At 43.2% G+C, this 13582-nt stretch overlaps 1 protein-coding gene and 1 non-coding gene across 4 annotated transcripts in view; one reads left to right on the forward strand and one right to left on the reverse strand.

Annotated features, from left to right (window-relative positions):
• myh11a (myosin, heavy chain 11a, smooth muscle) overlaps positions 1 to 13582 on the forward strand; it is a 29117-nt gene that overhangs the window by 15017 nt on the left and 518 nt on the right. For 2 of the 3 annotated variants that reach the window (XM_044028729.1, XM_044028731.1), the window contains 35 exons: positions 1750 to 1842; positions 1999 to 2062; positions 2594 to 2692; positions 2815 to 2958; positions 3053 to 3148; positions 3234 to 3352; positions 3531 to 3683; positions 3800 to 3973; positions 4080 to 4253; positions 4776 to 4890; positions 5217 to 5410; positions 5961 to 6082; positions 6209 to 6278; positions 6370 to 6530; positions 6660 to 6768; positions 6861 to 6992; positions 7117 to 7323; positions 7439 to 7576; positions 7810 to 7933; positions 8064 to 8235; positions 8381 to 8593; positions 8689 to 8833; positions 8964 to 9170; positions 9299 to 9403; positions 9495 to 9647; positions 9795 to 10043; positions 10174 to 10386; positions 10489 to 10701; positions 10799 to 10960; positions 11041 to 11169; positions 11245 to 11333; positions 11411 to 11534; positions 11642 to 11850; positions 12182 to 12290; positions 12721 to 12893. In XM_044028729.1, the coding sequence (XP_043884664.1) occupies positions 1750 to 1842; positions 1999 to 2062; positions 2594 to 2692; positions 2815 to 2958; positions 3053 to 3148; positions 3234 to 3352; positions 3531 to 3683; positions 3800 to 3973; positions 4080 to 4253; positions 4776 to 4890; positions 5217 to 5410; positions 5961 to 6082; positions 6209 to 6278; positions 6370 to 6530; positions 6660 to 6768; positions 6861 to 6992; positions 7117 to 7323; positions 7439 to 7576; positions 7810 to 7933; positions 8064 to 8235; positions 8381 to 8593; positions 8689 to 8833; positions 8964 to 9170; positions 9299 to 9403; positions 9495 to 9647; positions 9795 to 10043; positions 10174 to 10386; positions 10489 to 10701; positions 10799 to 10960; positions 11041 to 11169; positions 11245 to 11333; positions 11411 to 11534; positions 11642 to 11850; positions 12182 to 12290; positions 12721 to 12893 (5153 nt within the window). Of the gene's footprint in view, positions 1 to 1749; positions 1843 to 1998; positions 2063 to 2593; positions 2693 to 2814; positions 2959 to 3052; positions 3149 to 3233; positions 3353 to 3530; positions 3684 to 3799; positions 3974 to 4079; positions 4254 to 4775; positions 4891 to 5216; positions 5411 to 5960; positions 6083 to 6208; positions 6279 to 6369; positions 6531 to 6659; positions 6769 to 6860; positions 6993 to 7116; positions 7324 to 7438; positions 7577 to 7809; positions 7934 to 8063; positions 8236 to 8380; positions 8594 to 8688; positions 8834 to 8963; positions 9171 to 9298; positions 9404 to 9494; positions 9648 to 9794; positions 10044 to 10173; positions 10387 to 10488; positions 10702 to 10798; positions 10961 to 11040; positions 11170 to 11244; positions 11334 to 11410; positions 11535 to 11641; positions 11851 to 12181; positions 12291 to 12720; positions 12894 to 13402; positions 13436 to 13582 lie in introns of all 3 variants that reach the window. The other variant, XM_044028732.1, reaches the window with a different exon arrangement.
• Positions 5667 to 5739, reverse strand: trnak-cuu. Its single transcript has one exon. It is a non-coding gene; the product is annotated as a tRNA-Lys (tRNA).

Genomic DNA, 13582 nt, shown 5'->3' on the forward strand with positions numbered 1-13582 from the left:
CTCTCAAACACCAAACTCCCCCCTCTCCTCCTCTTCTCATCCTCCCACCTGCCCAGTAGCCCTGACGGGGGGCACTGACTGTCTTGTGTTGTGACATTTATTGGACCTTGTTGTTTGCACGGTGTGGTATTTCTAAAAGAATTTGTTGTTTCTTACCTGGGCTGAAAACTAGCTCAGACGTCATCTTTAAGCTGAGATTAATTCTCTGTCTGAGTATGGATGACTCTTGACTAGATGGTTTGTGGTGTTGGTCTGATGTTGATATACTGTAGGTACTAGGTTAAAGAGACACTTTCTTTTGGATCAAATTTAATGTTTTTTTTTAACTTTACCCTGTCCTCTAAATGACCTCAAGGTTCCCAGTGACCTCGCCTGAACAAAAATAGCACTGGCTTGATCTCTTTCCTCTGCTCTTACGTTCTCTCTCCTCCTCAGGCACTGCTTTGACTTTGAAAACAGAATCTCAAAGAAACCAGTCGCTCCTCTTGCTGTTGCTTTTTTTCTTTCTTTAGTGCTCTATTTGTCTGTCTCTGTTCTTTCCTTTCTTTTTCCAGTGACTTAAATAACAAAAGGACAACCCTCTCTCTGCTTTGCCAACCCTGAACTGCACCTCGTCATCTGGTCTGTATCTTTCTAATTTCACCATAATCTTTGAAAAAACTAAAACCCTAAACATTTTTGACAAATTGTGTAGGTAAAATGAGAGGCCAAGGGAGATACCTGTTCCGGATAAAATATACAATAGTCATACTTCAAACATAACAGCATAACAAAAGACATTTTAAATGTGTTGAACAGTACAATCCAATTTGTTTGACATGTCTTTCAAAAGACCTATTACCTTTCTTCATTGTTGTCTTCTCACAGTGCCAAATTAAGTCACAATATGGTATGATGTGATATGATAAAGCGGAACAATTTGTGTAAATATGTGTCAATTTCACACAATGGTTACTAACCAAAAAAAAGAAATAAGCTGAGCTCCAGGGCTTATTTCTGCCTCATCTTTGATCTCATTAAATCTCAGCTTTAACATTGAGTTGCACTTGGCCTCCCCTCATGGCTTTAGCTCGTTTACAGTGATAGCTGCAGGGAGTGTTTTTAAAGTTAGAGAGGAGGTAAGGTAGAGGTCTGCAGCAGCACCTGACCTTGTTGCCAGGCTGACACAAACCCCTTTGATCAGGTGGATTAGCTCAACGCTAAGCGACGGACTGTCTGCCTCAGTTACTGACCGTCGCCCCGCTCGACCCACTGCTTTACAGGCTCTGCAGTCATGCAGGAAGCAAATCACATCTCCACAAGCTTGATTGTGAAGTCCAAAAGACTATGTCATCATTATTCAGAGGTTTTGTTACGACAACGTTACTTTGATGCGTCGTGTGGAATCGTCAGTTCTGTTCTGCAGCTTCTCCTCTGTTGAACAATGTCTCACAAAAGGGTCGAAAAGTCTTAAGGTAACGGGGTCTGTGCTTTAGAATTTAATGAAGCAACTCAAAAAGTAAAAAGTAAATGTGTAGAGACTATATTATACTGTTGCAGCTGAGTATACATTTAATAATTGATTTCCATAGAGCTAATTAGGTCCCTTATCTTGTTATTTTTTATCATTTATTTGGTCTTTGGAGATGGTATTCTGGTAAAATTTCCCTTAATCCTGTCCACTTTAACTCACCAAACACCATCCACTGCACCCCACCTCCAGAAACCAATAAAAGTAATGTTTGTGTGTATTGTTGCTTTTATCACTAGGGGGAGCTGGAGAAACAGCTCCTGCAGGCCAACCCCATCCTGGAAGCCTTCGGAAATGCCAAGACCATCAAAAATGACAACTCCTCTAGATTTGTGAGTTTGCCATCTGTATGTGTTTTGGTTGTCATGGTTTCTGGTATGTTATGATTTCTCACAGGTCGTGCATATCTGTCAACTTTTCTCCAGTTTTTGTTGATATGTGCATGTATCCCCTCCACCCTGTAACATCATTCTTCATCCTTCTGACAGGGAAAATTCATTCGTATTAACTTTGATGTGACTGGCTACATTGTTGGAGCCAATATTGAGACATGTATCCTTTCATTTATTTTGTGGTTTTTGACATGTTGATTTATTTCTGACTCTGAAAAAAACAACCGTTTTTTTAACATTACTATTAAAAAAACAAACATTGAAGCTCTGATTTAGTGCCACATCTTAACTCATCTGGTGTTTGTTATATCTTAAAATTTAGTGGTTGTTGCTGCATCAGTGGCCCATTAATATTACATTTTACTATTGCAGAAATCGTCTTACCAAGGGAATACATCAACCCTAACATTAAAACACAATGAATATCTGAGACCCATCTTTATCCCATCAGTAGTGTGATTTTAAACTCATTTTGTAGGTCTGTTTGGTTTTTTGTATATTAATAAAAAAGAAAGAAATGCATGTATCTGCCACAACAGTAAAAGCAGTTGCGATGTTTTAATACAGCTGATAGATAAATGTATGTTTTGATAGGTAATTTAATTACCATGTTTGTTTTCTGAACAGTGGTTTATTTAGCACGACTCCAAAAGCACACAGTTTGTATTCTTTAACAGCTGACTGTTCTCAGATCTGCTGGAGAAGTCTCGCTGTATCAGACAGGCAAAGACAGAGAGAGCTTTTCACATCTTCTACTACATGATTGCTGGAGCCCAAGACAAACTGCGAGGTGAATGCACAGCTTCCATTAACTTTGTAGTATTATGAAGAGTTACTGCAGGAGAACTAACAACTGTACAGTGAATATCACCACAGCCACATAAACTGTGTAACTCTGTGTTTTATTCTCAGAGGAGCTTCTCCTGGAGCCATTCAGTAATTATCGCTTCCTGAGTGCGGGTCATGTCCAGATCACTGGCCAGCAAGATGACGAGATGTATGAAGAGACCATGGAGGCCATGACGATCATGGGCTTCAGTGACGAGGAGAGAATCGGTACCACTGATACATCTGGTCTTATCTGTGCTTGTGGGGTGGAATTGGGTCAGAAACTCCTGTCGCTCTGAACTGTCAAACCTCTCTGTTTCAGATATCCTCAAAGTTTGCTCCACGGTGATGCAGCTTGGAAACATTGAGTTCAAGAAAGAGAGGAACCAGGAGCAGGCCACTATGCCAGACAACACTGGTTGGACACCTTTACCTCGCCTATATTAGAAAGAGATAACATATAATTTTCGTGCTAACACATTTCTTTCTTGTCGTCTCTCCAGCGGCTCAGAAGGTGTGTCATCTGCAGGGCATCAACGTGACAGACTTTACCCGTGCCATACTCACACCTCGAATCAAAGTGGGCCGAGAGGTGGTGCAGAAGGCTCAGACCAAAGAACAGGTATTATTATACAGTTAGTGGATTGTGAACCATGAAACCAAAGAAACCAATTCTGCTTATAATCAAGCTTGGCAGAAATACTTACCTTACTTCTTTACTTAATCATGAACACTTCACAAACTCTCTGGTCGCTCATCAATCAGGTTTCTTTGTGTCTGTGTGTGTATGAATTTGTCAGGCTGACTTTGCTATTGAAGCTCTGGCTAAGGCTGTGTTTGAACGGCTGTTTCGCTGGATTCTATCCCGAGTCAACAAGGCCCTGGATAAAACCAAGCGCCAAGGAGCCTCCTTTCTGGGAATCCTCGACATTGCCGGCTTTGAGATCTTTGAGGTAAAGTCTTGTTAATTATCAAATGACAAGATGACACGAAAAAAAAACACACAAAAAAGTGTTCATATTAGCTTACTGTATGTGCCTTAAGCTCTTTTTTGTTGTTGTTGTTGCAGGATAACTCATTTGAGCAGCTGTGCATCAACTACACCAATGAGAAGCTACAGCAGCTCTTCAACCACACCATGTTCATCCTGGAGCAGGAGGAGTATCAGAGGGAGGGCATCGAGTGGCACTTCATTGACTTTGGCCTTGACCTGCAGCCTTGCATTGAGCTCATCGAGAGACCAGTGAGTGGCCTTTGGAGAAAGTCTGCTTCATTTATATATCTAAGCAAATGATGCGTTAGTAGTATGATGTGTTTTTATTAATAATGGTTGTTGTTTTCTGTTGTAGAATAACCCCCCTGGCATCCTGGCCCTGCTGGATGAAGAGTGCTGGTTCCCCAAAGCCACAGACATCTCCTTTGTGGAGAAACTCATGAATACACAAGGGAACCATATCAAATTTGCCAAACCTAAACAGCTCAAAGACAAGACAGAGTTTTCTGTTTTGCATTATGCTGGAAAAGTGAGTATAAAGTCCCTTATTCTTGTGTTGACTCGTCATTTCTGTGACATGAATAAACACAGTATTGCTGTGTGGATTGCTGACGTATTACGAACATTTATGTTTGTATTTATTTTCATCGTATTAAAGGATCAGTTAAAAGATAGAATGACACCGTCAGTTTCAATAGAAACAAATGTGCATTCCATGAGAATATGGAGAATTGCTTTGAAAATCAGTATTCTTCATATAATTATAAGAAGTAGTTACATTTCTGAAGTGATTTCTAGAGTCCACTTAAACTGCCGTAAAGACAAAGTCAAAAACTGTACTACCAAAGTGACGTGTGTCTTCTCTAAAGATCTAAAAGAGTCTAAAGATAGAGCGTGTTGCTGTACAGACTGTGAAGCCCTTCGAGGCAAACTGTGTTTGTGATGTTGGGCTACACAAATGAAAGAGACTTCATGTGACAACAGTAAATGTAAATGTAAAAATGTACAAAACATATTATTTCAAATCTTATAACCCTGATGTCTTCTGTAGGTGGATTATAATGCCACTTCCTGGTTGACGAAGAATATGGATCCTTTGAATGACAATGTCACATCACTGCTCAACAACTCCTCCAGTCAGTTTGTCCAAGACCTCTGGAAAGATGGTGAGATGTTTGACTTTTGGTTTGGTCAAATATAGCTCACCTACAGTGGCCTGGATTTATTTTTCTAAATAAATGGTTAATGCAGACTAGGGATTAGGTTAATTGGAAGATTCTAAATTAACCTTAGGTTTGAATGTTTCTTAGGAGTGAATGGTTGTTCTTCTGACCTGTTCCCATTGCAACCCTTAAGAGCATAACGTGGTAGAATGAATGAATTAATGAATGTCTATGCAATTTTGAACTCATTTAAAACTGAAGCAATAGTGTTAGTGTGTAATCAGATTAGTGAGAGAGATTTCCTTAAACATGTCTTTTGTACGTTTCAGCGGACAGAGTGGTCGGTCTTGACACAATAGCCAAGATGTCCGACACCTCTATGCCGAGCGGCTCAAAGACCAAGAAGGGAATGTTCCGCACAGTGGGACAGCTCTACAAGGAGTCTCTGGCCAAACTCATGACAACGCTGCACAACACCCAGCCCAACTTTGTCAGATGCATCATCCCTAACCACGAGAAGAGGGTAAAGAAAAGTGCCATCAACACTAGTGCCTAATATAAATGGACAATGGTCTGTATTTATATAGCACTTTTCTAGTCTTGGCTCAAAGCTGACACAACAGCTTTGTCAATTTACACGCTGCTCGCACAGCTGTTAGGAGCAACTTGGGGTTATATTGGTTTATATTGTCAATGGGGGATTTCAGCAGTTCATTAAGTCACAAACCCAATTTCCTTTCTTCTTGGCTGCCACAGTTCATTACTTTTAAAAGAGGCCACGCCCAACGTGGGGCTCGAACCCACGACCCTGAGATTAAGAGTCTCATGCTCTACCGACTGAGCTAGCCGGGCTGAATGTTGAAGTTTTATGAATGGTCTCTGAGCCAGACCGTTGACCACTCTCTCCATATCCTGTAAACTTAAATTGAATACGCATATAAAAACTCAGTGTTTGCTACGGAGGATTTAAGAACAATCCAGCAATTTTAATCTTTTTCTTTTTACTTGGATTGGAGGCATTTGGAGGCAGTTATATGTGAATCCTGGTGCAATAAAAATCATGTTCTTCTCAGTCAGGAAAGCTGGATGCCAATCTGGTCCTGGAGCAGCTGAGGTGTAACGGTGTGTTGGAGGGAATCAGGATCTGCCGACAAGGATTTCCTAACCGAATCGTTTTCCAGGAGTTCCGACAGCGGTGGGTGGGATCTGATGACTCACCAAGCTCTTAGACATCCATCATATTTTTTATTTTTTAAATCTGGTTCATAACATTGCAATAAAGCTTTCTCAACATGTAAGACATTTTTCTTTCTCCTCACAGTTATGAGATCTTGGCTGCTAGTGCTATTCCCAAAGGTTTCATGGATGGTAAACAAGCCTGCTGCATCATGGTAAATTTACATTAGACTTTGTTGAGCCTGTATGTACACATATTAAGTTCTGAGTCTCATCTTACCCATGAAACTCCTGTCTCCTGTTTAGATCAAACATCTGGACCTGGACCCCAACCTGTACAGGATCGGACAGAGTAAGATCTTCTTCCGTACTGGAGTGTTGGCCCAGTTGGAGGAGGAGAGAGATTTGAAGATCACTGTGATCATCATTGCTTTCCAGGCCCAGGCTAGAGGCTTCCTGGCCAGAAAGTATGAATAAGCTTCCTCACTCACACTGTGATGCATTATACAGCTCACAATTCCACTATAATAAGTGTAAAGGAAGGTTTTTTTTCCATTATATTACGTGTGATTGCTTATATTGTTGTCTTTTTAAAGGGCATTCGCCAAGAGGCAGCAGCAGCTCACAGCCATGAAAGTGATCCAGAGGAACTGCGCCGCCTACCTCAAACTCAGGAACTGGCAGTGGTGGAGGCTCTTCACAAAGGTCCGCTGCTAATTCAACATTATCACAATACAACGTACAAGCAATACATACATTTGCCTTGACATGATGTTGAATATTCTCCTAAAACACAGGTCAAGCCTTTACTGCAAGTGACCCGACAGGAGGAGGAGATGAGTCTGAAGGAGGTGGAGTTGCAGAGAGCCAAAGAAGTCGCTATAAAGGTTGAATCTGAGCTGAAGGAGATCTCCTTGAAACACACAACGGTAAAGAATGAAATCTTCACATTTTTGCTTTCACTGCATCACTGGAAGAGTGAGGTGAGGGGCTGTGTGTTGAATCCACTGATAACAAAACTGAAGCAATTCTTTTCATGCCTGTGTGCTCCAGGTGTTGGAGGAGAGGAATGCGCTGCAGGAACAGCTGCAGGCGGAAACAGAGCTGTACGCTGAAGCAGAGGAGATGAGAGTTCGTCTTGCTGCTAAGAAACAGGAGTTGGAAGAGATCCTTCATGAGATGGAGGCGAGGCTTGATGAAGAAGAAGAACGTTCCCAGTCACTGCTGGTGGACAAGAAGAAAATGCAACAGCAGATGCAGGTCTGTCCTTTGTTTTATTCTTAATTCTCCTTATCTATTTTCACATGTATATGTTATACATACTCTGATAACCTGATGTAACTACAGTGACCGAGCACAAGTTCTCTTCCTGTAGGAATTGGAGGAACATTTGGAAGAGGAGGAAGACGCCCGTCAAAAGCTGCAGCTGGAGAAGGTGACCTGCGAGTCAAAGATCAAAAAGCTGGAGGATGACGTCCTGGTGATGGAGGACCACAACAACAAGCTGCTGAAGGTAAATACTGAAAAAACAATGCTGATTCAAAGGTTCAAAGGGTCCTTTATTGTCTTTCTGAACACATAATACATGAGCATGCAGTGAATGAATTAGAAACAAATAACTTAGAAACAGTAATACCTCAATATCGACAATGAATCAAAGAAAAGATTATTTACATAGTAAGAGATTTCTGTGTCAAAAGACTATAAAGGTGATAAACAGATGACCTACTTTCTGGCGTTTTGCAGGAACGGAAGCTGATGGAGGAGAGAATTGCAGATTTCAGTGCCAATCTGGCCGAGGAGGAGGAAAAATCAAAGAACCTCACCAAACTGAAAAACAAACATGAGTCCATGATCTCTGAATTAGAGGGTAAGTGACCTTTATACACGCTCAAGTATTAAACATTGCCAAACACATACTGCGACAAGCAGAGCTGTGCTCATACTATCAAACATAATGTAGGCTTATGCCGACTGTTATCCTTCTTTCATTATAATAGTCCGTTTAAAGAAAGAAGAAAAGAGCCGCCAGGAGCTGGACAAGGCCAAGCGGAAGTTGGAGGCGGAATCGAACGACATGCAAGAGCAGATAGCTGACCTCCAGGCTCAGATTGCTGACCTCAAAGCTCAGCTCGCCAAGAAGGAGGAGGAGTTACAGAATGCTTTGGCCAGGTAGAATTACAAAAACAATACCCACTTACAGATCTAATCCTCAAAACAGCTGTGTCTGTGAAGACATAGTACAAAACAGCAACTTTGTAGTTCTGTTTGTGACTTCAGTTATTTATACTACTAAATTCTAAATTTTTCTTTTCAGGTTAGAAGATGAGACAGCCCAGAAGAACAACGCTCTGAAGAAGATCAGGGAACTGGAAGGACACATCTCTGACCTGCAAGAGGACCTTGACTCTGAGCGGGCGGCCAGAAACAAGGCAGAGAAGATCAAACGGGATCTTGGAGAGGAGCTGGAGGCCCTCAAGTCTGAGCTGGAGGACACCTTGGACACTACTGCCACTCAGCAAGAACTAAGGTTAATCATACAATACTTAGAAGTTAATACAAAGATAAAGTAATATGCAAGGAGTGGTTTTATCAGTGTATTTCTCGCATAAATCTGTTCTGCAGAGCCAAACGTGAACAGGAGGTGACCCTGCTGAAGAGAGCCATTGAGGATGAGAACCGAACCCATGAAGCCCAGGTCCACGAAATGAGACAGAAACACACCCAGGCAGTCGAGGAACTCACAGAGCAGCTGGAGCAGTCCAAACGAGTAGGCCTGCTTTATCTAATACATAAGAACCAAGGAGCCAATTAGCTTATTTGTTTAGGTTGATTGTGTGTTTCAGTTTCCTTTTTCTGTGTAATTTAATTTACACTGCCACTGTATCTCCTCTGCTCAGGTGAAGTCAACCCTGGAGAAGGCCAAACAAGGTCTGGAGAAGGAGATGTCAGAATTGACGATGGAGGTGCGCTCACTGTCCCAGGCCAAACAGGATGGGGAGAACAAGAGGAGGAAGTTGGAAGGTCAAGTGACAGATCTGCAGTCACGCTTCAACGACAGCGAGAAGCAGAAGGCTGAGCTGGGAGAGCGCTGCTCCAAGATCACTGTAAATATTTTCTCACAGTGCAAAGACAGCATAAAATTCACTTGTGTGTTTTTACAAGAAATAAACATAGGCATCCATGTGTGTGCTCAATATAAATGTCCAGAAACGTCATGTCCTTCTTGCTACAGATTGAACTGGACAGCGTGACAAACCTACTGAATGAAGCAGAAGGCAAGAACATCAAACTGAGCAAAGATATCGCAAGCGTAACCTCCCATCTCCAAGACACACAGGTAAGTGTGAGTTTACAGGTATGAATCCTCATTAAATATCTTTGCTGTCAATAAGTTTAAATGTAAACACTGACCTGGTGTGATGCTACAGGAGCTGCTGGCTGAGGAGACACGTCAGAAGCTGCAGCTCTCCACAAAGCTCCGACAAGCTGAAGACGACAAAAACAGTTTGCAGGAGCAGCTTGAAGAGGAGGTGGAGGCCAAGAGGAATGTGGAGAGGGTTGTGTCAACACTCAACGTCCAGGTCAGCAGTGAAACAAGGAGCCATTACTTAACAACTTATTTAGGCAGAAGGGAAGTTTTGAGACAAAACTCTTGACCTTAAAGTGTGAACAGTTGGAAAGGTGCATCAGATTTGCTGCCAAGTAACCAGTAACCTCACTGCCTACAGTTATCAGATGCCAAGAAGAAGATGGACGAAATGACAGGGAACATTGAGCTGCTCGAAGAGGGCAAGAAACGTCTGCAGAGAGATTTGGAGGCAGCCAACACTCAGTTTGAGGAGAAGGCCTCAGCGTACGACAAGATGGAGAAGACCAAAAACCGTCTGCAGCAAGAGCTGGAGGACACGCTGATGGACCTGGACAACCAGAGACAGATCGTGTCAAATCTGGAGAAGAAGCAGAAGAAGTTTGACCAGGTCAGATAAATTGCCATAGCGTGAACTTGAGACCAAAATACATTGACTTATAACGGGAAAGGCTATTAATATAGATTACAAATGTGATTATATAATCAAACTTAAATAAAAATGGTTATTTGCTCTCCAGATGCTGGCTGAGGAGAAGAGTATCTCCAGCAAATATGCAGATGAGAGAGATAGAGCTGAAGCTGAGGCCAGAGAGAAGGAGACCAAAGCCCTGTCATTAGCGAGAGCTCTGGAAGAGGCCCAGGATGGCAGAGAGGAGCTGGAGAGAGCCAACAAGGCCCTGAGGGTGGAGATGGAGGACCTGATCAGCTCCAAGGATGATGTGGGGAAAAGTGTAAGTGCAGAAGAAGTCACACTTCAGACTGTTAGCACAGGATTCCGCCGAGAGACACATCGTTTAATTCCAGTTAATTTAAAGAAGAATCTTTGATGGCAGGTCCACGAACTGGAGAAGTCCAAGCGTGGCCTGGAGGCCCAGGTGGAGGAGATGAAGACTCAACTGGAGGAGCTGGAGGACGAGCTGCAAGCAGCTGAAGATGCCAAGCTCCGTTTGGAGGTCAACATGCAGGCGCTGAAGGCCCAGTTTGAGAGAGACCTCCAGGGGCGCGACGAGATGGGAGAAGAGAAGAAGAGGCAGCTTGTCAAGCAGGTAAAGATGAATAAAAATATCCCAGCCTGATGGATGTGATATGACCTACTCTCACAGAATATCATTATGGTAAAGTGATGATCCTCACTGACCACAGGTTCGTGAGTTGGAGACAGAACTGGAGGATGAACGTAAACAGAGGACACTTGCAGCAGCAGCCAAGAAGAAGCTGGAGACAGACATTAAAGATCTGGAGGGACATATCGAGTCGGCCAATAAAGGACGGGATGAGGCCATCAAGCAGCTCCGCAAGTTACAGGTGAGATTGAAGGAAATGGTTTATCTGGAACTGTACAGTCATATTTTACTTTTCTGACTCTTTTTCTGCTTCTCTTCCAGGGCCAGATGAAGGACTTCCAGAGGGAGCTGGAGGATGCACGTGCTGCCCGGGAGGAGGTGCTGGTGACTGCAAAGGAGAGCGAGAAGAAGGCCAAGAGTCTCGAGGCTGAGCTGATGCAGCTACATGAGGTAACACTTTTTGACTCCTCACAAGGCAGAAACGTGTTGGAGAGCAGATTTGTGATGAGATGAATTTGTCTGAAGGACCTGGCTGCGGCAGAGAGGGCGAGGAAGCAGGCTGAAGCTGAAAGAGATGAGCTGTCTGATGAGCTGGCCAGCAACTCCTCTGGAAAGTGGGTGGCAAGTCCTTTCTTTTTGCCTTTGCGTGTACTTATGCAGGCATGATTTGAACCGTGGCTGCTGTGTTTAGGTCAGCCTTGGCAGACGAGAAGCGCCGTCTGGAAGCAAAGATCTCCCAGCTGGAGGAGGAGCTGGAGGAGGAGCAGAGCAACATGGAGATCCTCAACGACAGGCTGAGGAAGAGCTCACAGCAGGTGACCAGACTGCTGCAGCCACATCCCTCCCTCCCTCCCTCCATCCACCCCTGCCTCCTTCACTGCCTTCTCACTATGATGCTAACAGCATATATCCCCATCCACAGGTGGATCAGCTGACCAACGAGCTGCAGACGGAGCGTAGCACCTCCCAGAAGAACGACAGCGCTCGGCAGCAGATGGAGCGCCAGAACAAGGAACTGAAGGCCAAGCTCCAGGAGATGGAGAACCAGGTCAAATCCAAGTTCAAATCCTCCATCACTGCCTTGGAGGCTAAAGTGGCACAACTGGAGGAGCAGCTGGAGCAGGAGAACAGGTTGGAAACAGGGAAACCAGTCAGATAATGTATCTCCTCCAAACTTGAAATGTATTCAAGGATCAGTTAAAGGCCCAGTGTGTAAGAGTTCTTCATTCACAAAACAAGCTTCCACTTCAGAACATGAAATGCACACTGTTCATTTAGGCTGTTGTAGCATATTGGAGGCACAAGATGGCTGCCATTGTAAAAAAACTGCACAACTTTAACAATTATAAACTATAAAATAAAATACAATATTTGTGCTCCTTTATTACGGTTTTATTTCAAAAAATGTTCACCATAATATTTTTTAATAACGCTCACCATGGTTGCTTCTGTCTTTTCTCAGGGATAAACAGGTCACTGCCAAGAGTTTGCGCCAGAAGGATAAGAAGATGAAGGACCTGGTGATTCAGGTGGAGGACGAGAGAAAACAGGCAGAGCAGTACAAAGACCAGGTACGGTCACTGTAGAAGTAGCTTTGTTGTTTGATTATATGACTGTGAGTGTATATTTAGTTGTTTAGTTTGGTTGTTAAAAAGGCAACTGGTACTAGTCCAGCACAGATGAAGTCTGATGACGTGTGTTGCACCAGGAAAGGGAAATATTTTTTTTTTTCCCAGAGCTACAGAGACAGCATGGATTTATAGTGTTTGGTTGATATGGAAAACAAAACTACATGTAAATCATACCTGGATTGTCATGCATACCTGCACTGGATTAGTGACACCATAGCCTTCACTCTGTAAGTTTGGAATAAATGAAGGTCGCTACAATCAGCTTGAACCATAACACCATTCATTACGTGTGCCCGGTCAGTTCATTGGCATGGTTTCGGTGGCGTGAGAGACAAGTAAGCCTTGATATTTCCACCCATTTGTTCACCAGGCGGAAAAGTCAAACACTCGCATGAAACAGCTGAAGAGGCAGCTGGAGGAGTCCGAGGAGGAGTCTCAGCGCGCTACAGCTGCGCGCAGGAAGCTGCAGCGTGAGCTGGACGAAGCCACAGAGGCAAACGACGCCATGAGCCGCGAGGTCAACTCTCTCAAGAGCAAACTCAGGTAGCACAGAGCACCAAGGAGTTTGTCTTCTTCCCGTGTGACTTTCTGTCCATCAAGGCTGCAAGGCTTGATGGACAAGACTGCAAAGTACATGCCACAAAAGGAAAACATAATAATTTAGTAAGCAAGCAAAATCAGCTACGGACTTTTCACAGGAGGCAGATTTATTCTCAATAAGATCATTTGCTCCCTCATCATCCTCCTCTTCCTCACATATACTTCACACACTGGTACAGTGAAGTTAGATTAGGATGTTGGCAAGAGATAAGGTTACTCTAATAATTATTATTTTTATTTTTTTGTTATTCATTACATTTTTTATGCACTCCGGTCAAAATTCCTCAGCTCCGCTCTGATCGCATACCCTGGTTTATACATTAGAACAGTATTTCCTCCAAGTGCCACCAGAGGAAGCTCTGTGTACTACCGTTTGAGAACCATGGATGTAAAGTATTTTTTTAGCCTCATTAAGCACAAGCAAAAAACAATCATGTCCATCTCTATTCCAGAGGCAACCCTGAACCCAAGGAGTAACACAGCAGGTACCGCTGCACCCAAATGTGACCCCATCACCATTTCCATAATAGCTTACATAACTTTTTCATTTGCCAGTGCACACTTTTAATGCTCTCATTTCTGCCATCGAGCCCAACTGAGAGAAATATGGCTCATCCTCAGCTACCAGAGAT

This window comes from Solea senegalensis, linkage group LG6 (assembly GCF_019176455.1).
Source record: "Solea senegalensis isolate Sse05_10M linkage group LG6, IFAPA_SoseM_1, whole genome shotgun sequence".
Classification (NCBI taxonomy): Eukaryota; Metazoa; Chordata; class Actinopteri; order Pleuronectiformes; family Soleidae; genus Solea; species Solea senegalensis.